The sequence below is a fragment of the Oncorhynchus clarkii genome, chromosome 4, assembly GCF_045791955.1.
Source record: "Oncorhynchus clarkii lewisi isolate Uvic-CL-2024 chromosome 4, UVic_Ocla_1.0, whole genome shotgun sequence".
Lineage (NCBI taxonomy): Eukaryota > Metazoa > Chordata > Actinopteri > Salmoniformes > Salmonidae > Oncorhynchus > Oncorhynchus clarkii.
Genome location: NC_092150.1, coordinates 30,455,112 through 30,480,237, shown reverse-complemented (window position 1 = coordinate 30,480,237; position 25,126 = coordinate 30,455,112). Strand labels below are relative to the sequence as shown.

General features: G+C 40.0%; 1 protein-coding gene and 1 long non-coding RNA gene across 2 annotated transcripts in view; both read left to right on the top strand.

Moving 5' to 3' along the window:
* The first annotated feature begins 2,325 nt into the window (after positions 1–2,325).
* Positions 2,326–25,126, top strand: part of LOC139407969 (dystrophin-like protein 1) — a 257,732-nt gene continuing 234,931 nt past the window's right edge. The window contains exon 1 of the mRNA XM_071151829.1: positions 2,326–2,793. Within this exon, the coding sequence (XP_071007930.1) occupies positions 2,689–2,793 (105 nt within the window). The 5' untranslated portion in view covers positions 2,326–2,688. The remainder of the gene's footprint in view (positions 2,794–25,126) is intronic.
* On the top strand, positions 2,889–5,780 carry LOC139406719 (uncharacterized). Its single transcript, XR_011634017.1, has 5 exons — positions 2,889–3,946; positions 4,637–4,667; positions 4,783–4,868; positions 4,959–5,010; positions 5,733–5,780. It is a non-coding gene; the product is annotated as an uncharacterized lncRNA (long non-coding RNA).

Below are 25,126 nucleotides of genomic sequence, written 5' to 3'. Positions count from 1 at the left end.
TCTGAATGATTCAGAGGACAACTAGGTGAAAGTGTTGTGGTCAGATGACCCCAAAATTGAGCTTTTTGGCATCAACTCAACTCGCCGTGTTTGGAGGAGGAAGAATGCTGCCTATGACCCCAAGAACACCATCCCCACCGTCAAACATGGAGGGGGAAACATTATGCTTTGGGGGTGTTTTTCTGCTAAGGGGACAGGACAACTTCACCGCATCAAAGGGACGATGGACGGGGCCATGTACCGTCAAATCTTGGGTGAGAACCTCCTTCCATCAGGCAGGGCATTGAAAATGGGTTGTGGATGGGTATTGCAGCATGACAATGACCCAAAACACATGGCCAAGGCAACAAATGAGTGGCTCAAGAAGAAGCACATTAAGGTCCTGGAGTGGCCTAGCCAGTCTCCAGACCTTAATCCCATAGAAAATCTGTGGAGGGAGCTGAAGGCTCGAGTTGCCAAACGTCAGCCTCAAACCCTTAATGACTTGGAGAAGATCTGCAAAGAGGAGTGGGACAAAATCCCTCCTGAGATATGTGCAAACCAAAACAAATTCTTATTTACAATGATTGGCTACCCTGGCGACGCTGGGCCAATTGTGCACCACTCTATCATGGCTAGATGTGATACAACCTGGATTTGAACCAGGAACTGTAGTGACACCTCTTGCACTGAGATACAGTGCCTTAGACCGCTACGCCACTCAGGAGCCCATCTTCTAATGAAGATAACTGATCCAAAAGGTGCATTTACACACACTTAGTTTGAGTTGGTATAGGAATCCAAAACATAAACATAAGTGTCTCATAAGAAATGTAAATGGCAAGGCAGCAGTTGAAACAATAACAACGTGTAATCGTGTTACTGTTTCGGTAAAAGGCTGAGGGATGGGGCCTGAGAAATCGAATCACTCTCAAATTCATAGACAGAGCTATGGATGCAAGGACTGATGCGCCAAAATTATAGTTTTAACCATGTTTTTAGGCTATACAGTGCTCATTTACATGTACTTTGTTTACAAACATTGGCGTAAAACAAGCTTATATTTTGGGGTTCTGATGGGGTATGACAGTAAAACTAAGCTCATGAGGAATTTATAAGCGATATTCTTCATCAATCAATGGGTACATATCATTTATCATTTATAAGTAAAAAAATTGATGGAGCAACTGCTGATTGCCCCTTCAAGTGTTACTTGTAATTGATTTAACTAGGCAAGTCAGTTAAGAACACATTCTTGTTTACAATGATGGCCTACCAAAAGGCAAAATACCTCCTGTGGGGACGGGATTAAATAATAATAACAACATTTAAGACAAAACACACATAACGACAAGAGAGACCTAAGACAACAACATAGCAAGGCAGCAACACATGACAACAACATGGTAGCAGCACAACAAACATTAGTGGGCACAGACAACAGCACAAAGGGCAAGAAGGTAGAGACATCACGCAAATCAGCCACAACTGTCAGTAAGTGTGTCCATGATTGAGTCTTTGAATGAAGAGCTGCTAGCTGCAGCGAACTGAAAAGATGAGCACAGAGATGTGTGTGCTTTGGGGACCATTAACAGAATGTGACTGGCAGAACTGGTGTTGTATTTGGAGGATGAGGGCTGCAATAGATATCTCAGATAGACGGGAGTGAGGCCTAAGAGGGTTTTTATAAATAAGCATCAACCTGTGGGTCTTGCGACGGGTATACAGATATGACCAGTATTACAGAGGAGTATAGAGTGCAGTGATGTGTCCTATAATGAGCATTGGTGGCAAATCTGATGGCCGAATGGTAAAGAACATATAGCCGCTCAAGAGCACCCTTACCTGCTGATCTATAAATTATGTCTCCATAATCTATCATGGGTAGGATGGTCATCTGAATCAGGGTTGGTTTGGTAGCTGGGGTGATAGAGGAAACCAAGTCTAGATTTAACTTTAACACAGTGATAAGTAGGCATACTGTACACCTGCACTGCAATAAGGTATACACTGTATGTAAACACTAGCCTACCATCATGTCACTACATAGTCTTTACGTTGAACAGAAATACTTTCTTTTTTTTCCCTGTGCTGCTAGGGTGACACTGGGAAACGTCGTTTTGCATGGCCCCGTACCCCGCGTAGGCGGAGTTGTTAAATTGTAGACTGTTCCATTGGTCTTTAAGAGAACTCACACTCAGGGCACCGGGCCGTGCAAAACAAACTCGCCCTCCTATTATACCATGAATTACTATGTTCCAATGAAAACAGGAGGAATTCCCAGATTCCTCCAATCCCGATCTGCCTGGCGAATCCATGCATGGGGAGAGTGAGGGGCGGCTGGTCATGGCATTTTACTAGTTGAAAAACGTCAGGACCAGGAAAACAACATTTTTGACTGTTGGGGTAGTTTTGGTGATTTTACGTCACTGAAAGTAACCTTGGGCTACTTATTTAGGAAGCGAATTGATTTTCTGGAGAGACACGATTGTTATTGTATCAGAACTGAAAGCTAGCCTACTTGCTTGAGCAATAGATACAAAGTTACATCTCCCAGTCCACTGGATAATTGTGTGACACGCGGATCTGGGACGACTACTCGCTGTAATGGACCACTGGATTTAAGGAATTTGGGACGCGTTTTTGGTTCTGGATTAACAATTAGTTTCGTCCCCTTCCGTCTGGTGTCAAAACGGATAGTCGGCAGTCATGCCAGCGAAAACAAAGTACAATCTTGTTGATGATGGCCATGATTTGAGAATTCCAATGCATAACGAGGAAGCATTCCAACATGGGATCAACTTCGAAGCAAAAGTGAGTTATTTTTATATGCTACTGTATTGAGATTATTTGCAAAACTATCTCCCAATCACTATTTTTCCTCATTAATGGAGTTAATGTAAGTTTTGCCAAAATGTGTTTAGCCTATTGTATATTACGGTGGTATATTGCTGCCACTCGGAAAAATATTTTTTTATCATTATGATATAACATCACATTATTACGAAATAAATCAATAACGAAAATAACACATGTTGTCGTTATTATAATACAGATAACGTTATAATGAGACAGATCTTGTTATTACGAGAAATATAATGTTGTAATGAGAAATATGTAGTTATTATGAAATAGCCCGGTTGCACGCTATTATGAAAAATAGTCTATGCCTTAGGCTACTTGGCATATTTGGCTTCCTCTCATGCACAGGTTGACATTCTGGCTGGTTTGCTTGAGTTGGTCAATTACATTTTTTCTTCGGTTTGAGGCATTGATAGATATTAGAGAAATGTCATTGAGGAATAAAGGTGGTGTTGTCATTAGTTTACGGACATTGTGGAGTTCTCTAAAGGCTCTATAAACGAAAAAAAAAACGATCGGACTTCCTTGAAATAGCTTTATTCTTTCTTGATCAACTGGGCCGTTATGGGAAGTTACGTGGATACCAACTAATGCATCTAAACGGAATATGTGGTAATCCAAAACACAGTCAGGCATTTACTTCATGCTCTAGACCCCCATGAAGTGCACATTTTGGGCAGAAGTCTCTGAGAACGAGTTTAACTGGCTTGCTACTTTACCTTCACAACCAAGAGGATAGTCATCGAGGAACAGTTTAGGTAACTCAGCTAGCACAGAACGTTCCGCAAAGGGTCTCCTTTGGAAAAATAACTTTCACAGAACGTTCTGGGAACATTGTGGGAAAGTAATTTTTCTAAGAACCAAAGGATACCCTTTCGGGAGCGTTGCTATTTTGGTAAGGTAGAAACACATTGTTTGAAAACATTAAAATAACCTCATAAAATAATGTTCTTTTTTGGTGAATTACAACTTTTACATAACATTCCCCTGTGGTTCCCGTTTGGTTGTTGGGAGAAAAATAGTTCTGGGAACGTTCTGGAAACATTGCATATCTAAGGCCGTATTGGATCAAACTGCTGAAAGAGAAGATAAAGTGTGTGTGGAGGTGAGTGCACATAATTTTGTAAATAGCTAACTATTTTTTTTATTCCCCCCAAAAAAACATGTTTTGAACTCTCCTTTACAATTTATTTACAAGACAAAGGGTCATGTGGCACCATCGTCACCATAGCAACGGTTGACAGTTAAAGACATGGCTGCCAGCCAGTTTAGCTTGTTTCAAGTACTGCTAATATTACTATTTTTACTGGTAGAGTCAGAGAAACATACTAAAACTACAACCCGTGTTTATATGAACATGTTATGGGGTAGCATAGTTATTTTTCTACCGTTTTGTGTTTGCAGAATAAAATGTTTTGAGTAAATTAGCTAGTTTAGCTAGCATGTTCTCCAGCTGCATTGGCTACTAGCTAGGTCTGACCATAAAAACATATTTTTTGGGAGAGTGACAGATGAGGTCTGATAAACCTTTTGCTATGTGATACTTTTTTTACTATTTTGAAAAGGATGGCGATAGATTTGATTTGTTGAATGACTAGACTACTTGGCTAGTACCTGACAATGGTATCCAGGTCACATGACCTGTCATGTAAATAAAGAACTGATTGAAATTTAAAAAATTCAATAGGATATCCACTGAAATACATTAGTAATTCATTAAATGGGTCACAACTGAATAAAATACTTAATTAATAGAAATTGATTATTTTAACATAACTTTCTGTTTTACTTTTAGCTTGCTTGGACAGTTTCCCCACCTGCACCATGTGAGTTATCTTCTACAGTAGTTTAGCAGAAGGCCACCACAGAGTTGATAAGTGAATGAGAAACAATACATTTGCTAAGTGATTTAATCGGTGTCTGATTCTTTCTCATTTGCAGCTCCATTTTGTCCAGAAGTCTACTCGTAAAAGGTGACTTTAGGTTACTTTATTACTACAATGAACACTCACCGGACGGTTTATTAGGTACAGGACCGCGTTCATGAAAATCCATTGTTTCTACAGCTATTAGTCTGCTTATCTAGTCTCTTATCTACCATTTCTCCTTTTTTACAGATGGTGCAATTGTGGGACACCACCACTTGTGAACACCTACTCAACCTCTAAGGTAACTTGATAGCATTGAAGCATTCACATTGAAACAATGGACCTTATTTTGTTGCTAATCCCAAATGGACCCCTATACTCTATGCACATGTGTTGATCTGAGATGATTTGATGGTTTTAAACAATATGATTAAACTTCCACCTAGCCTATCAGAGGGCTAATTGGAATAATGACAAATTTGCTCACATAAGTCAAATCCTCTCAGATCTCCTCAAGTGCATAAGGAGTAGGGTCTAAGGCAGGGTTATTCAACTCCTACCCTACGAGGGTTGGAGCCTGCTGGTTTTCTGCTCTACCTGATAATTAATTGTACACACCTTGTTTCCCAGGTCTAAATCAGTCAGTCCCTGATTAGAGGAAAACATATATTTTTTAATTTAGTGGAACTTGCTTCAAGGTTCAGAGTTGAGTTTGAGGGGTCTAGGGGTTGATTTAGGATTGGGCCATACTTTTGTAATCAGAACTTTCAATTGATGTGTGACATACATTAGATGTATGTTATGGTTAACATGTGATTCAGTTTGTCTCACAGAAGTTTCTCTAAGCTCAACTGGAAGTGTCACAGAGTAGAGGTACAGTAATTGGCTTGATACTATTTAAAAACATTGAAGCATTCACATCGAAACAGTGGACCTTATTTTGTATTGTCACATTTTAGAGCCTGAACTTTCAAATGAACTCAGATGTCTGTTAATGTTAACATGTGATTCATTTTGTCTCAGACATCACTCTACCCAACTGTAAACAATGGACCTCAGAAGACAGCAGATGTATGGCTTACAGTAACTTAATATATTTAAAAACATTGAATCATTCACATCAACACAATATACCTTATTTTGTGGCGTCAACAATGAAGTGTGACATACAGTACATTAGGCTTCTGTTAACAGACATCTCTCCACCCAACCGTACTGCAACAGTCCCAGTCTCTCCACTCGTCCCGCAGTCTCCCCAACCAGAAGAGGGGGACCTGCCCTCTGTGAGAGTAAGTAAACACTGAAACATACAAATTTAGTAAAAAAATATAATGTTCCTTGTTAAAGCTAGAATCCTTAATAGAAACAATAAAAAAGCGGTCTCCCTGCCTCCATTTGGCAAAAAGCTGAGGGATGGGCCTTTTCTGTGACATTTCTCTAATTTGTTGCTACTATCCTGTCTCTATAACTCCCCTTATGTATGCTGTTACTATAGAAGTGAGCTAACTTAACTTAAAACAGTGAATACACTAGCTGTGCCACTAGAGATTCTGGGTTCGAGAGACAAGTCACGTTGCCGGGTGGTCAGGGCTCCACATTGCAAACATTTCACTCTCATTTGTGAATAAAAAGTCAAGTATGATCACATTAATAGCAAAATAAATACTGCAGTAGCTGTTTTCAATGTATTTCTGCCTTGAGCTGCAACACTGCATGGCTGCATTTCTCTAATTTGTTGCTACTATCCTGTCTCTATAACTCCCCTTATGTATGCTGTTACTATAGAAGTGAGCTAACTTAACTTAAATACACTAGCTGTGCCACTAGAGATTCTGGGTTCGAGAGACATCTAATTTGGAGACAGATCATCTCCAAAAAAATAAAACCCTCACTTTCGAGACTGAAAGTCATGGTAATTACTGGTAATCTTTATAACTAGCAGTTAACATTACAGTACCCTAGTAGGCCACGTTTAATTTGCGTGTTGCCATTGCATTGATTGTATGGAACGTACAGTCACGACCAAAAGTTTTGAGAATGACACAAATATTAATTTTCACAAAGTTTGCTGCTTCAGTGTCTTTAGATATTTTTGTCATATGTTACTATGGAATACTGAAGTATAATTACAAGCATTTCATATGTGTCAAAGGCTTTCATTGACAATTACATGAAGTTGATGCAAAGAGTCAATATTTGCACTGAGAGTCAATAGATGCTTTTTTTTCAAGACCCCTGCAATCCGCCCTGGCATGCTGTCAATTCACTTCTGGGCCACATCCTGACTGATGGCAGCCCATTCTTGCATAATCAATGCTTGGAGTTTGTCAGAATTTGTGGGTTTTTGTTTGTCCACCCGCCTCTTGAGGATTGACCACAAGTTCTCAATGGGATTAAGGTCTGAGGAGTTTCCTGGCCATGGACCCAAAATATCAATATTCTTTCCCCGAGCCACTTAGTTATCACTTTTGCCTTATGGCAAGGTGCTCCATCATGCTGGAAAAGGCATTGTTCGTCACCAAACTGTTCCTGGATGGTTGGGAGAAGTTGCTCTCGGATGATTTGTTGGTACCATTCTTTATTCATGGCTGTGTTCTTAGGCAAAATTGTGAGTGAGCCCACTCCATTGGCTGAGAAGCAACCCCACACATTAATAGTCTCAGGATGCTTTACTGTTGGCATGACACAGGACTGATGTTAGCATTTTTTGGGGATTCAGTTAATTTGCAATGCAAAGAGGGACTTTGCAATTAATTGCAATTCATCTGATCACTCTTCATAACATTCTGGAGTATATGCAAATTGCCATCATACAAACTGAGGCAGCAGACTTTGTGAAAATTAATATTTGTGTCATTCTTAAAACGTATGGCCATGACTGTACAGGTGCTTCGGTCAAAATGGCGAAGAGGCAGAGCAGAAAAAGGAGAGTTAAAGTAGTTAAAGTAATCACAGTTGTAGTTTCTTGATCTACAGTATACTGAATCACACCTGTTTTGTTCAATTGTTGTGTGGTCATTGAAAAAACTATACATATTTAATTATCACTTTTATTTAAATGTATAATACATATTTATTAAACAGATTTTTTTAACATTCAGTTCGCAAAATGACGATGTCTGCTGCACCAGAGGTACACAATAGTGATGCTAAATTAGGAACTTTCAAAAGAAACTTGAAAATACATTTCAATACCTCTAACTAATAACTTGTGTTATTTTGTTTTACAGCTGTCTCTCCGCTGTCCAATTATGGTAAAAAGCTCAACTTACAACTATTTCAAAACACATATTTGATTTTCACTTTTATTTAGATATATGTTGTACCCAGGGCCTAAAATGAACACCCACCAAATACGGGTAGATTTTGGCATTGGCGGGTATGATTTCTATTTCATCAGTCACGTTGCCGGGTGGTCAGGGCTCCACATTGCAAACATTTCACTCTCATTTGTGAATAAAAAGTCAAGTATGATCACATTAATAGCAAAATAAATACTGCAGTAGCTGTTTTCAGTGTATTTCTGCCTTGAGCTGCAACACTGCATGGCTGGGGGCTGTGTGCACTTGAAGAGCTGAGTGACAGATACATTTCTAGAAGCGCTGCACACAGGCATAAAAATGGGTCTAATTTACTTCAAATGAAGTGAGACTTTGTCCTTGTGTTTCTTGGCTATTGACATACTTTTGTTCACAAGCTAGGATGTTTTTCAATGTTTGAGTTTAAGCTGCTAGGGTAGAGAAGCAACGGGATACTAGTCAGACTCAATCTCACAAGCACAAACATGACTCCAGTCGTGTTACCAGGGTAACCTCCCCGACCTTAAAAGGGCAGATGAACATTTGTGTTTCATCTGGGATATTTTGGTTAACATGAAATCAAATAATATACCACATCACTTCTTACTAGTAATACATTTGTTTTTAGAAACATTACAAAGCATGGTCATCTGTTTTTTTGTGTTTTGTTGGTGTAATTTTAGTGGGAAAAAAATATTTTGGCTGCTAGAATTTTAAATATACCTGCCACAGTGGCTGGTAGACCAAAAAGTAAATTTTAGGCCCTGGTTGTACCCATCTTTTTGTGGTGCTAATTTAGGAAGTTCAAATTAAATGTAGCATACATTAGACGTCTGTTATTGTTAACGTGATTAATTTTGTCTCAGAAGTTTCTCCACCAAGCTCACCTGGAAGACTGTCCCCCAACAGATGATGTTATGGTGATATTATTGTTCTCTAAGCACTGAAAAATATTTAAATTAATTTAAATATTAACTGTACCCTTGTACTTGACTTAACTATTGCAGGATTCCAAATAATCGTGCTGATGAATCTGGAAACAATTATTGAAAACCAGTTGGAATTCCTAGCAATTCAGCGACAGCTGCTAGCCGCTGGAGCACAAGATCTGCCAGACGAAGTCCTGCCTAGACCTTGTACAACCAAGGAGGATTTGGGGGACCTCTGCAAGAGTCTGGAGGAGGCCACCACATAACGGAAAGAGATGGTAAGCATCTTAATCTTTGAAAATGTTCCGAAAACTTCCAACAACAATCTGTTGTAAATCACAGTATTCAAGATGATTACTTCTGTTCCCTAGGGGGAAGGGACCTCAACACCATGGTGCGCAAGGTCCTCTGCACAATTGCTACCAATTATGTTTTCAAACACTACAGTTTGAGAGGGAAGACCTGGGCCTAGATTCACATAACCTTCTTAAGAATAATTGTATTCTTATTTGCCATTTTTTGCTTAACTATAGACTTAAGAAAGTTAAGCAAAGTTGCTATTCCTCGAAGGTTCTTGGAAATGTTTTCTCCTTAAGCAAAACGTTAAGAAGAAATTGATTCTTGAAAATAAATATTTGTTCTTAATTCCAAGATAGCTAAACCCTTGTCCTAAACTCTGGGCATTTAGAGAATAAGCTCATGAAAGCATTTGAACATGTTTCATTCACTCAAACTTCATCTGAAAGTTTCAGTATTAATTATTTTAAACCCAAGAACATGTTTTAGAACAGTAATCTCAGTACGAAATGTGCTAACATGATATATAGATAGCTAGCTAAATTGGTTATCTAGCAACAAACATCTTAAGAAGATTAACAAGACGATGTTTAAAATAATAATAATAATAATAAAATCAGAAGATCTTAAGATTTAGTTGAGGAATTGCACTTACCAACTATCTTATAATTAATTAACAATTTTTTACGTTTTTAAATGTTTGCGTAATAAGTGTTTTTTTGTGAATCTGGGCCCAGGTGATTTGCAGGTTAATAGCCAGGAGGTTCAATACTAACCTACACTGAGTGTACAAAACTTTAAGAACACCTAATATTGAGTTGCACCCCCTCTATTTGTCCTCGACAAGGACTCTACAAGGTGTCAAAAGCGTTTCACACAGATGCTGGCCCATGTTGACTCCAATGCTTCCCACTGTTGTGTCAAGTTGGCTGGATATCCTTTGGGTGGTGGACTATTTTTGATACACACGAGAAATTGTTGAGCATAAAAACCCCAGCAGTGTTTCAGTTCTTGACACAAACCGGTGCACGTGGCACCTACTACCATACCCTGTTCAAAGACACTAAAATATTTTGTTTTGCCCATTCACCCTATGAATGGCACACATACACAATTCATGTCTCAAGGCTCCTCCCCTTCATCTAGACTGATTTGAAGTGGATTTAACAAGTGATATCAATAAGAGACCATAGCTTTCTCCTGGATTCACCTGGTCAGTCTATGTCATGGAAAGAGCAGGTGTTCATCATTTTTTTATACACTCAGTGTAAAGTTGAAGTCGGAAGTTTACATACACTTAGGTTGGAGTCATTAAAACTCGTTTTTCAACCACTTCACAAATGTCTTGTTAACACTATAGTTTTGCCAAGTCTGTTAGGACATTTACTTTGTGCATGGCACAAGTTATTTTTCCAACAATTGTTTACAGACAGATTATTTCACTTATAATTCACTGTATCATAATTCCAATGGGTCAGGAGTTTACATACACTAAGTTGACTGTGCCTTTAAACATCTTGGAAAATTCCAGGAAATGATGTCATGGCTTTAGAAGCTTCTGATAGTCTAATTGACATCATATGAGTCAATTGGAGGTGTACCTGTGGATGTATTTCAAGGCCTACCTTCAAACTCAGTGCCTCTTTGCTTCAGCCAAGACCTCAGGAAAAAAAAATCAGCCAAGACCTCAGAAAAGTCTGGTTCATCCTTGGAAGCAATTTCCAAACGCCTGATGGTACCACGTTCACCTGTACAAACAATAGTAAGCAAGTATAAACACCATGGGACCACGCAGCCGTCATTCCGCTCAGGAAGGAGACGCGTTCTGCAAATTAATCCCAGAACAACAGCAAAGGACCTTTTGAAGATGCTGGAGGAAATAGGTACACAAGTATCTATATTCACTGTAAAACGAGTCCTATTTTGACATAACCTGAATAGCCACTCAGCAAGGAAGAAGCCACAGCTCTAAAATCGCCATAAAAAAGCCAGACTATGGTTTGCAACTGCACATGAGGACAAAGAACGTACTTTTTGGAGAAATGTCCTCTGGTCTGATGAAACAAAAATAGAACTGTTTGACCATAATGACCATTGTTATGTTTGGAAGGAAATGGGGGAGGCTTGCAAGCCAAAGAACACCATCCCAACTGTGAAGCACGGGGGTGGCAGCATCATGTTGTGGGGGTGCTTTGCTGCAGGAGCGACTGGTACACTTCACAAAATAGATGGCTTCATGAGGATGGAAAATTATGTGGATATATTGAAGCAACATCTCAAGACATCAGTCAGGAAGTTAAAGCTTGGTCACAAATGGGTCTTCCAAATGGACAATGACCCCAAGCATACTTCCAAATTTGTAACAAAATGGCTTAAGGAAAACAAAGTCAAGGTATTGGAGTGGCCATCACAAAGCCCTGACCTCAATCCTATAGAACATTTTTGGAAGGAACTGAAAAAGTGTGTGCGAGCAAGGAGGCCTACAAACCTGACTCAGTTACACCAGCTCTGTCAGGAGGAATGGGCCAAAATTCACCAACTTATTGTGGGAAGCTTGTGGAAGGCTACCTGAAACGTTTGACCCAAGTTAAACAATTTAAAGGCAATGCTACCAAATACTAATTGAGTGTATGTCAACTTCTGATCCACTTGGAATATGATGAAAGAAAGAAAAGCTGAAATCTGTTCTCTCTCTACTATTATTCAGGCATTTCACATTCTAAAATAAAGTGGTGATCCTAACTGACCTAAGACAGGGAATTTTTACTCTGATTAAATGTTAGGAATTTTGAAAAACTGAGTTTAAATGTATTTGGCTAAGGTGCATGTAAACCTTCGACTTCAACTGTATATATATAAAAATATATATATTTTATAAACTCATATTTAACCCCTTTTTTACTTTCATAATTCCATTAGTTATTTTTCAACCGTTACTGGTTACCTTCAGACGAGTCCTGTTACACTTGTGGGGGTTGTAGAGCAAAACAGAGAACACCATCATGTTCGTGAGAATCTCCCCTTTCGACAATTCGCTTGTTAGATTTTTTTTGTTATGTAACTTAGATTGACGCAAATCAACTCTAGGTGGTTATTCTGCTGTTCTAGCAAATGGTTTAACTTGTTCAGATAAAAATGAAAGGACCAGCACTCACTTGATATGATTTGCAGTGAAAGTTTTGTTTATTTTCTTAATTTTACAGTAGCAACATTTCTTAATTACACTACATGGACATATTTCAGCTTGCGCCTTCCTCAGTACATGTGTCCAGTTCTTACAATTGCTTCCTGGCCCCATATGACCAGATGTTTGATGGTTAGCAAGTGCTATTGGTTTGGTTGAGTAGCAGGCAGCAGGGTTCCTATGAGCAGCCCTCTTCCTGTAGAAAGGTGATCTTCTCCTTGTGCATTTCCATTATTTTCTACAAAGCTACACTGAGTGACCATCTTCATAGATCAAACTAGATACATGGGGTGTATTTTCAGTTAGCATTAGGCAAGTTTGACTTATGGGGTCTAACATGCTGACTGGACAGGCACGCACACGCGTGTGTCCCGCCATTGTGCGCATGTTGATTTTGTCCATCCACACCAGGCACGATCAGGACACGTACGTTGAAATATCAAAATTAACTCTTAACCAACTGTATTCATTTGTGGACAGGTTGTAGCATTCATGGACTTTTAGCTAGCTAGCTTGATGTTGCTAGCAAATTTCTCCTTGGATATAAACATTGGGTTGTTATTTTACCTGAAATGCACAAGGTCCTTTTTTCTGGATCTTTGTAGAATGTTCTCTACTCTGTCAATTAATCCACAGATAAAAGGAGAAATCTAGTTAGTTTCTAGTAATCTCTTGTCGTGACGTTGTATTAGTTAATGTGACGACTGTTGCTCATCTAATTATTAAAGGTTTCTAATTGCGTGATTAACTGAATCAAACAATTATTAACTTATTAACCTGGGGCACCATGGGAAAATTAGTTTTATTGAGTTTCTATTTCCCAAATGAACTCAAAGAATATCAGGTTATCGATTTTACAACAGCCGCTAATTAACCAGTTGCCTCTACCAATCTCGTTCTGAACATCGTATAGCCCGTGAATCTGCATGGACCAGGGTCCCAACAATGAATTTGTATCACACCAATCTTAGTTGAATATTTATTTACTAAAAAGCTAAAATTATGATAAAAGATACACATAGACAAAACACATTATAGGCTATTGATTAGAACTTAGTATAACGGGCCAACACACTATGGCGCGTGTTACCCACGATGGGGATTTCAATAGAGAGAGAAAACAAAGTATGCAAGAGAAATATACATTTGGGTGAATTTGTCAGCTATGCTATTCTAACCCTAGCCTTGCCCCAAACTGCCGCTCTTATGGGTCAGAATATAATGATGTAATTACGTGGGGATGATCTCCGAGGATTCTCTGCGTAGGCCTTCAGCTGTTCGATGACGCGCTACTCCGGTGCACCTCTCTGAGAGTCCTCCCAATGTCAGTCCTTTTTGGCTTAGGAGTCTGTTCCCTCACCCTTTGCTCTGGAAGGGGTCTTCTGAGGCCAGACAGCTCTGTAGCTCAGAGCTCACAGCATAGGAATGAAACCCTTTAGATACCATGATTCGATGGGAGATGGAGGCTAGGTGGTTCGACTTGAATTCACCCGCTTAGACACAGCTAATCATCCGTAGCTTGGGTAGAAAAGGATTTCTTTGTCCTCAAACTTGCGTTGCATTCTGGGTTCGTTGACTTTTTAGACCTTGCTGCAGCTGGGGTCACATAGTCCTCCTGTAAATTCTATACTCAGGTTTTATACTCTTGGGTCAGAAGTAGGCGTAACCGCCTTTAGGGCAATTATCTGGGCGTACCAAGTTAATGAGGCAAGGTCTAGATTTTATTCAAATCCAATTTTAGACAACTAACTTAACATTTCATCTTCCCCCCCAAAATTGTCTTTGATTTGGATATTTTCCATACGACGTACAATGTATTAACATCAAACATACACTAGGAACACTCTTCACATTACAATGTTTTCGTAATAACTTCATCTATTAACCTTTAATAACAAAACAAAAATGACATACATATCGTCATGACCCCCATTGTGGCTGACGGAAACAATCGTTCCAAAGTCCCTTTATTTTATGTTTAATGTTCTGAGGCTGGTTCTCCATAGTAACAGGACAAAGGAATTTGTCTGTGGCCTGAGATTTACCAGAGGCGTGAGGGGTCATAAAACCCCCCACATCTTCAGACCACTAGAGCCCTCCTCCTCTGTTGTGGTTGAGAGATAATCTGTAGGGTTGTGGTCTCCTGTAACCTGACCTGATCAGGACAGTCATGACACTCTCCTCCTTCAGTCTTCTTCTTCTGTGGACGCTCCTAAAAACCAATGAGGAGATGGGAGAGGCAGGACTTGCAGCGCATCAAGTGTAAAAAATATAACCAAGTTCTATTTTAGAGCCTGGCTACGCGGACGATCGTGAGCAGTTTGGATGAAATTATTGGATAACATAATGTGTAATTTTTTTTTGCAACATCCCTGTCTTAGTCATTGTGAGTGCAGAGACTTTTGATGATGCAGAATAAAGGCTCCCCTCCTTGATCCTTTCATTGCAGAATTTGATACACTGCCATTACAACCACTTTCACTGCTACACAGAAAGTAATCATCCTCAGTGCGCTTTCTGCGCTGTGCAGTTTTTTAAAAATTCTGAACACAAACTGGCAAAATGGCTCTTACGAAGTACAATAGGGCTATCCCCGACAAAATTAATTATTGGTCGACAAAAAGTCATCTGTTTGATTGGTCGAAACTTTAAAACATGTATTTTTACATATACAGTATAGACACACCCAGTGTGTTTTTAATAAAATCAACTATATGCATTGAGCTTGTCTGATGCTTACGGTTTGATGAAATAAGACAAATGCCTCGAGAGGGCGCCAGAAAACTTAACCTGACCCAACTATTCTCCTCCTGCTGTTCAGTCAGACCCAAGTTAATAGTTGATACAATGTTTCATTGCAGACAGGCCATGTGTAACCAATGTGATTTTATAGGATGTTTGTTTTTATCAGGATATGTTCTACCTGCAAGCTGCAATGTTTTTATTTGTTGGCTTTGTGTAGGCAATTTTTTACATAGTTGGCAATGGCAAGTTACTTTTCAGGACTAACCACATGACAATGACTGAAATATGAAGATACATTTCAAATGAAACAGTTTCATGAAAATGTGCATATGAAAACCATAACTGGCACGCAGATCGGTAGAAATGGTAAGATAAATTGGCATTCCACATGCGAAAGGTTGCCGACTCCTCGTGTAACCTATTACTGGCAACTTCAGGAGGGTAATGGCAGAATCCTGAAGCTTGCACTAGCAAACTTGCAACACTGTATAAAATATTCTGAGCCCTCAGTTTCCCACGCCAGTTATCTCGGGACAGACACAGCTGTAGGGATAAGAAGCAGTGCTTGACTTGGGCAGGAGCTCACTGGAGCTGAGTACCTGCACCTCAAATTTTCTACTGCTTGAACTCCTATTACTCTTATTGAATATTAGCTCAAAAGTATTGTGGAGCTCCTGCACCTACATTTAAACAGTATCAGCAAATCAAATCAAATTAATTTATATAGCCCTTCGTACATCAGCTGATATCTCAAAGTGCTGTACAGAAACCCAGCCTAAAACCCCAAACAGCAAACAATGCAGGTGTAGAAGCACGGTGGCTAGGAAAAACTCCCTAGAAAGGCCAAATCCTAGGAAGAAACCTAGAGAGGAACCAGGCTATGTGGGGTGGCCAGTCCTCTTCTGGCTGTGCCGGGTGGAGATTATAACAGAACATGGCCAAGATGTTCAAATGTTCATAAATGACCAGCATGGTCGAGTAATAGTAAGGCAGAACAGTTGAAACTGGAGCAGCAGCACGGTCAGGTGGACTGGGGACAGCAAGGAGTCATCATGTCAGGTAGTCCTGGGGCATGGTCCTAGGGCTCAGGTCCTCCGAGAGAGAGAAAGAAAGAGAGAAGGAGAGAATTAGAGAACGCACACTTAGATTCACACAGGACACCGAATCGGACAGGAGAAGTACTCCAGATATAACAAACTGACCCTAGCCCCCCCGACACATAAACTACTGCAGCATAAATACTGGAGGCTGAGACAGGAGGGGTCAGGAGACACTGTGGCCCCATCCGAGGACACCCCCGGACAGGGCCAAACAGGAAGGATATAACCCCACCCGCTTTGCCAAAGCACAGCCCCCACACCACTAGAGGGATATCTTCACCCACCAATCAGCACCCACAATGAGTACTGGAACATATTTCAGTCCAAGTCAAGCACTGATAAGGTATGCCTATTTTATGACGTTTCCATTGAATGACATTTTTCCCTTTCACGCTGAGTGGTTATCGAAAGGGAGAGAGATATTTCAAATACATTGAGGAACTATTGTAATTCTCAATGGATGTAAAAACAGACTTCGGGTTAGGTGTAGAACATTACTTTGTGTAGCTCCACGGATCATTAGTGGTGGTGCATCAGATCCCCAAATGGGCACATTTATATGCCTACATTTGCGCGCAGGCCAGGTAGCCTATAGGCCTACTTCTATGCTTGCGCATCCCTACTCAAAATTGACAGGAGCGCTCCAAACAAAAGACAATGACTAAATTGTTAACTCGTTTCTCACAAGTGTAGCATACGTTGTGCACTCTGCAAACAATGTGTCCACTCCGATAATGAGAATGTGAAGACTGGAATAATAATATTGAATGCGTTAAAATAAATTACCATAATCAAAGTAACAAACATTGTAGATTAGAATTTATAGGAATTAACAGTAAATATACTACTGGTGATATGTGGAATTGATATACACTAACAATCAAATGCAAAAAAAATTCACACAATGAAGTTATAAAACAATGAATGTGCACAAATTGGCGGGAGAGAGCGCATTCTAGAGAGAGAAGTGCATCTGGGCGCATGGTCAATCCGTCTTCTGCATTGGCCATGTAGCATTTATGGTGATATGGCCTCAGCAGAAGTCAGGGCATTCATACTTATTGTACTTCGCAGAGCAGTGCAGAGCCTAGTGGTTAGAGCATTGGGTCAGTAACCAAAAGGTTGCTGGATCGCATCCCTGAGCTGACAAGGTAAAAATCTGTCGTTCTGCCCCCGAGCAAGGCTGATGTGGATGTCGATTATGGCAGCCCCCCGCACCCCTCTGATTCAGAGGTTAAATGTGGAAAATGCATTCAGTTGTACTATTGACTAGGTATCCCCCTTTCCCTGTTATCAAGGAAGAGAGTTTGTGTTAATACAGGATGTACCAACCGTCAACAAATCATGTCAATGCGGAGCTATACAGAGCCCTCCCCATTGTTAAAACATTTTGGTGGAGCATGGCAATAAGCTCGATTTGGCCTCTGCATGCCTCTGGAGGCACTGCAATTGCATCACACCCTCCAGTCTAAGGCCTCCGCAATGGATTCGTTCACTGAGATGGGCGCAAATATATAATATTTGTTACTGCTCAACTAAAACAATCTCGGTCGACTAACAGCCTAACGACCAAACAATCGACCAGTCGACTAATTGAGGTCAGCCCTAAAGTACACCAACAGTCAGTGACTCCCGGTAAGAGTTCTGCTGAGGTCCTGCTCCCAGTCTGCTTGCTTTCTGGCCAATACATCATTATTTCTCTCATCACCTTTGTGTGTGTATGTGACATGATTTGTGTTATGTCCCGATTCTCTACCTCGGGCTCAGCTCGAGGCCCAAATTAGGAATGAACTGTCCTCCAACAACCAAAATTAGGAATAAATAGTATTATATGTGATTAGAAATGTATTAACTTGTGACCCACCTCTGACATAACCAGGTCACACTTTGGGTCCTGAAACCCTGCTCTACCTCCCTAAGTGTGCACCCCCCCCCCCCCCCCATTAAAGCATTGGATTGAGTCATGTTTTATTTTTCCATTCTGGTTTGGATTTAAAACTCAGCTAATGCATATGATTTCAGACTTTTTCTGGTCAAAGCACAGATAAAAAAAAAACATGTTTTATACTTAAGTTAAAATACCTATGAACTACAAAAGCACAATGCTGAACTTTTAGGAAGGACACAATATCCTTAAGAACCCCAATAATAGTATTTAACTATTTAAGAACTCTTTGTTTTACAGATTGCAGAGAGGGTTGAAGAGGAGGTTGTGGAGGAGTGAGCCCTTGACTCCCCTGTACCATAGACGGTGGTCAGACAAGACAATTGTGTAATCCGTGTGTGTGTGTGCCAATCAGATTACAGATGTCTGAATTGTTAGCAAAAATTATAAATGTGTTAACTGTTAATATATTTTATTTTGTAAGATTTTATTACTTTTTTCAAACAATACAAAACATGCATATACCAACAACAGCATACAGACGCACACAAACATCAATGACATAACACCTGGCCAGACCCACCTGCTCACACCCCATCTCTCCTGCATCACTCTCCGCAACATGGCCTCAAACTGTACCATTTTGTTTTACTCTGTCACCAACGCATAGTATTGGACTTTTCCATTGTGTTAGTGATGGAGGATTAGTTGATTTCCAGTTAAGTGTGCATTTTTTTTCAAGATGATTGATGAAAAGCATCATTCAACCCATCGGGTATCTCACTGCTCACTTAAATGCCATGTCTTGAAATATGCAGACAGATGGATTAAAATGAATTTACATTGTGATACTTCTGACAGACAACTTTCTATCTCTGCCCCTAACATTTGGACTTCATAGCATCCGCAGAAGGCATGGATTATTGTTAGTTTTACGCTTAAGACATGACTCTGCCGTTGTGCTGACGTATGTGATTTTTCTCTTTGTATAATACATTCTATACATTAGTTTATACTGGATTAAGTGTACATTTTTGTTATTGGTGTACCTATACTGGGAGGTTGAGATAATGTATGATAATGTAATTAGCATGACATTGTAAGAAAACAGCAAACTTTCCAGGACATAGACATGTCTTATATGGGCAGAAAGCATAAATTCTTGTTAATCAAACTGCGCTGTCCAATTTACAGTAACTATTACAGTGAAAAAATAGCATGCTATTGTTTGAGGAGAGTGCAACAACAACAAAACTTTTATCACGGAACTGGTTTGATGCATTCCCCTCTGAAGGTAAATAATGTACTTATATTCAGTAGTCTTGCTCTGATTTGTCATCCTGAGGGTCACAGAGATAAAATGTAGCATAGTTTTGTTTGATAAAATCTATTTTTATATTCAAATGTTGGAACTGGGTTCTACAGTTTGAACCCCTGCTGTCTCTGGCTCCACACCCACCCCACCTGGCCAACTAGATGTGTGAAAGTTAGTGCATAGGCTAATGATCCATCATGTATGAAATTCCTGGGAGTGTATAAACTTTAGATTTTGCATTATCATATCATTTTTGTATGTTCTCTATAGTTATGTATTTGAAAATGTATCAATTTACCAATTCGGCACATTTGGGCATACTTGCAATGCTTCACTGGATCAATCTGAAACTTTGCAAACACACTACTGTGTGTATAGAAAATGCATGTTTTTTTTGTTTGTATTATCTTACCAGATCTAATGTGTTATTCTCCTACATTTAATTTCACATTTCCACAAACTTCAAAGTGTTTTCTTTCAAATGGTATTAAGAATATGCAGTCCCCAAGAACAAATTCAAGAAAGCGTACAGTATTATATAGAGCCCTTATTGCATGGAACTTCCTTCCATCTCATATTGCTCAAATAAAGAGCAAACCTGGATTCAAAAAGCAGAGAAAGCAACACCTCATGGCACAACGCCTCTAGTTGACCTAAATAGTTTGTGTGTGTGCATTGATATGTAGGCTACGTGTGCCTTTAACATTTCTTTATGTAGTTCAGTCCTTGTGCTGTTCTTGTCTATTGATGTTCTGTATTATGTCATTCTGTATTATGTTTTGTGTGGACCCCAGGAAGAGTAGCTGCTGCTTTTGCAACAGCAAATGGGGATCCTAATAAAATACCAAAAAATGCCAAATATCCTTGCTTCAGGTCCTGAGCTACAGGCAGTTAGATTTGGGTATGTCATTTTAGGCGAAAATTGAAAAAATGTCCGATCCTTCGTTATTGATGTTCCAACATTCCCTCCATCATGTGCCAATATCACTTATTTTTAAGTCTTGGAGAGCTTAAAATGTTCCATTTGATTCTGAGTTGTATTTGCCCATATGAAGTCAGTTAGTTATGACTGAGTATACTGTACTTAAAAAAATGTCTTCAGTGGGGTAATTGGTTTTACTGAGAATAAATATAAGAACTAATTGTTCATATTTAATTGTGCCAGCCAGTGTGTGTGCTAATCTGATTGCAGATTTCTCCGACCCCATTTTATAAAAGAAATTGATAACATAAATCATAATTGTGTTATCCTGTGTGTGTTTCCAACTTTGTTACCTTCAGAGAATGTTCCCAACTTTGTAACCTTCAGAGATCGTTCCCCGCTACCTTTATACAACCAAAAGAGAATGTTCAAAGAGCATGAAGAAAACCGCCCATTTCAACCTTTGGGAAACATTGGTGCAACATTATTGGAACGCACAACCTTCAGGGAACATTCCCAGAACCAACATTTGTTATCTGGGAAGTGTCCTTTTTGTCTTGTAATTTCACATTTGGAAGGTGCATTGAAACAATTAGCTAGCATCTGATTTTATAATTTCTAGAACAGCCAGCTAGCTAACAAGCTAAATAAATAATGCACTGAAATTAGCTTCTCTCGAGGGGATCACTATGGTAGCTAGCTATGGCTATTCTCAAGAACAAGCAAGCCACTATCTGAGAAGCATGTCTGACTGATCGAGCATTTTACTCAATGCATTGTTAATGAGCGATGATTTAATCAAAAGTGCATTACAGTGGCTGGAAATACAAGTACATTGCAAAAGGAGGTAAACACTTAGTAGGAAAAGCTTTTATCATAATTTTTGTCACCAGATTGATGTTAGATGTAGTATAATGTTAGCTAGCTATCTAGCTAAGATTGAGGGGAGACCACCGGACTTTAGATCGCTAATGTTAGCATTGCTACATCGTTTTGACAAACTTTGCTAACTAATGACAACATTGCCATCCGTTTGACGACAAGAAAATGACGGCAAAGTTGTTTCCTACTAAACATTTGTTTACTTTAACAATGTCCTCATATTTCCAGGCCACTATAATGTTATTTAGATGAAACAGTCGTTAGCCTTCATCTAGCCTCTCCCGAGTCTCCAAAAACCTGATGATCAGGGTTTCAGGGGAAATGGAAAGACAGCCTGTGACTCGACATCTGGTTTTGAATGTTAGCAAGGCGACACTTCATCTTAACTTCTCCACATTTGCTGGATTGGTTGAACACTGCAGAAAGAGAACCACCCCCGACCAGTTTATTTTCCTTCTCGTCAAGACCAATATGTACAGGGTATCTACAGTACATACGAATTGACCGTACTAATCATATTTCATTCATGTACAGGGTCTACTTTGACACAAGAAAACAATCCAGACTAAGAATTTGCTGAAGGTAACCTCATAATGAATACTAAACTCAGCAAAAAAAAAAAAAGTCCTCTCACTGTCAACTGTGTGTATTTTCAGCAAACTTATTGTGTAAATATATGTATGAGCATAACAAGATTCAACAACTGAGACATACACTGAACAAGTTCCACAGACATGTGACTAACAGAAATTTAATAATGTGTCCCTGAACAAAGGGGGTCAAAATCAAAAGTAACAGTGTGGTCATCTGGTGTGGCCACCAGCTGCATTAAGTACTGCAGTGCATCCCATCCTCATTGACTGCACCAGATTTGCCAGTTCGTGCTGTGAGATGTTACCCTACTCTTCCACCAGGGCACCTGCAAGTTCCCTGACATTTCTGGGGGGAATGGCCCTAGCCCTCACTCTCCGATCCAACAGGTCCCAGACGTGATCAATGGGATTAAGATCCGGGCTCTTTGCTGGCCATGGCAGAACACTTACATTCCTGTCTTGCAGAAAATCTTGCACAGAATGAGCAGTATGGCTGGTGGCATTGAAATGCTGGAGGGTCATGTCAGGACGAGCGTGCAGGAAGGGTACCACATGAGGGAGGAGGATGTCTTACCTGTAACGCACAGCTTTGAGATTGCCTGCAATGACGACAAGCTCAGTCCGATGATGCTGTGACACACCGCCCCAGACCATGAAGGAACCTCCACCTCCAAATCGATCCCGCTCCAGAGTACAGGCCTTGGTGTAACGCTCATTCCCTCGACGACAAACACGAATCCGACCATCACCCCTGGTGAGACAAAACCGCGACTCGTCAGTGAAGAGCACTTTTTGCCAGTCCTGTCTGGTCCAACAACGGTGGGTTTGTGCCCATAGGCGACGTTGTTGCCGGTGATGTCTGGTGACGACCTGCCTTACTACAACAGGTCTACAAGCCCTCAGTCCAGCCTCTCTCAGCCTATTGTGGACAGTCTAAGAACTGATGGCGGGATTGTGCGTTCCTGGTGTAACTCAGGTAGTTGTTGTTGCCATCCTGTGCCTGTCCCACAGGTGTGATGTTCGGATCGACCAATCCTGTGCATGTGTTTTTACACATGGTCTGCCACTTCGAGGACGATCAGCTGTCCGTCCTGTCTCCCTGTAGCGCTGTCTTAGGAGTCTCACAGTACGGACATTGCAATTTATTGCCCTGGCCACATCTGCAGTCCTCATGCCTCCTTGCAGCATGCCTAAGGCACGTTCACGCAGATGAGCAGAGACCATGGGCATCTTTCTTTTGGTGTTTTTCAGAGTCAGTAGAAAGGCCTCTTTTAGGGTCCTAAGTTTTCACGACTGTGACCTTAATTGCCTACCGTCTGTAAGCTGTTCGTGTCTTAACGACCGTTCCACAGTTGCATTTTCATTAATTGTTTATGGTTCATTGAACAAGCATGGGAAACAGTGTTTAATAGACTGCTAAATGTGTTTTTGTTTTCTCTTGCTTTGTTTGTTATTTTCCATATTATGTCTGAGAAGCTTCCCAGGAAAGAGCTAAACATAGCCCATGTTAATATATGAATCCTTAGAAACAAGAATCATGAAATCAGTAACTTGCTAACGTCAGATAACATTAATATATTAGCATTTCTGAGATTCACTTAGCTAGTTCCTTTGATACAATAGTAGCAATACAAGGATATACCATATATAGAAGAGACAGGAATGCTTATGGGGGAGGTGTTGCTGTATATATTAATAGTCAAATCCCAGTAATGCTTAGAGAAGTGTTATTGAAGAAATATGGCTGCAGATTCACCTGCCTCATCTAAAGCCTATTATTTTGGGGTGTTGCTATAAGCCACCAAGCGCTAACAGTCAGTATCTAAAATAATGTGTGTGAAATGCTTGATAGTGTACAGTCGAAGTCGGTTTTTAACATACATCTTAGCCAAATACATTTAAACTCAGTTTTTCACAATTCCTGACATTTAATCCCTGTTTTAGGTCAGTTAGGATCACCACTTTTATTTTTAGAATGTGAAATGCCTTAATGATAGTAGAGAGAAAGATTTATTTCAGCATTTTATTTATTTCATCACATTCCAAGTGGGTCAGAAGTTTACATACACTCAATTAGTATTTGGTAGCATTGCCTTTAAATTGTTTAACTTGGGTCAAACATTTCGGGGAGCCTTCCACAAGCTTCCCACAAAAAAGTTGGGTGAATTTTGTCCCATTTCTCCTGACAGAGCTGGTGTAACTGAGTCAGGTTTATAGGCCTCCTTGCACGCACACGCTTTTTCAGTTCTGCCCACAAATTTTCTATGGGATTGAGGTCAGGGCTTTGTGATGGCCACTCCAATACCTTGACTTTGTTGTCCTTAAGCCATTTTGCCACATCTTTGGACGTATGCTTGGGGTCATTGTCCATTTGGAAGACCCATTTGTGACCAAGCTTTAGCTTCCTGACTGATGTCTTGAGATGTTGCTTCAATATATCCACATCATTTTCCATCCACATGATGCCATCTATTTTGTGAAGTGCACTAGTCGCTCCTGCAGCAGAGCACCCCCACAGCATGATGCTGCTACCCCCGTGCTTCACGGTTGGGATGGTGTTCTTCGGCTTGCCAGCCTCCCCTTTATTCCTCCAAACATAACGATGGTCATTATGGCAAATAGTTATATTTTTGTTTCATCAGTCCAGAGGACATTTCTCCAAAAAGCACGATCTTTGTCCCCATGTGCAGTTGCAAACCATAGTCTGGCTTTTTTATGGCGGTTTTTGAGCAGTGGGTACTTCCTTGCTCAGCGGCCTTTCAGGTTATGTCGATATAGGACTCGTTTTACTGTGGATATCGATATTTTTGTACCTGTTTCCTCTAGCATCTTCACAAGGTCCTTTGCTGTTGTTCTGGGATTGATTTGCACTTTTTGGTGTTTATACTTGCGTACTATTGTTTGTACAGATGAACGTGGTACCTTCAGGCGTTTGAAATTGCTTCCAAGGATGAACCAAACTTGTGGATATCTACAATTTTTTTTTCTGTGGTCTTGGCTGATTTCTTTTGATTTTCCCATGATGTCAAGCAAAGAGGCACTGAGTTTGAAGGTAGGCCTTGAAATACACCCACAGGTACACCTCCAATTGACTCAAATTAAGTCAATTAGCCTATCAGAAGCTTCTAATGTCATGACATCATTTTCTGGACTTTTCCATGCTGTTTAAAGGCACAGTCAACTTAGTGTATGTAAACTCCTGACCCACTGGAATTGTGATACAGTGAATTATAAATTAGATAATCTGTCTGTAAACAATTGTTGGA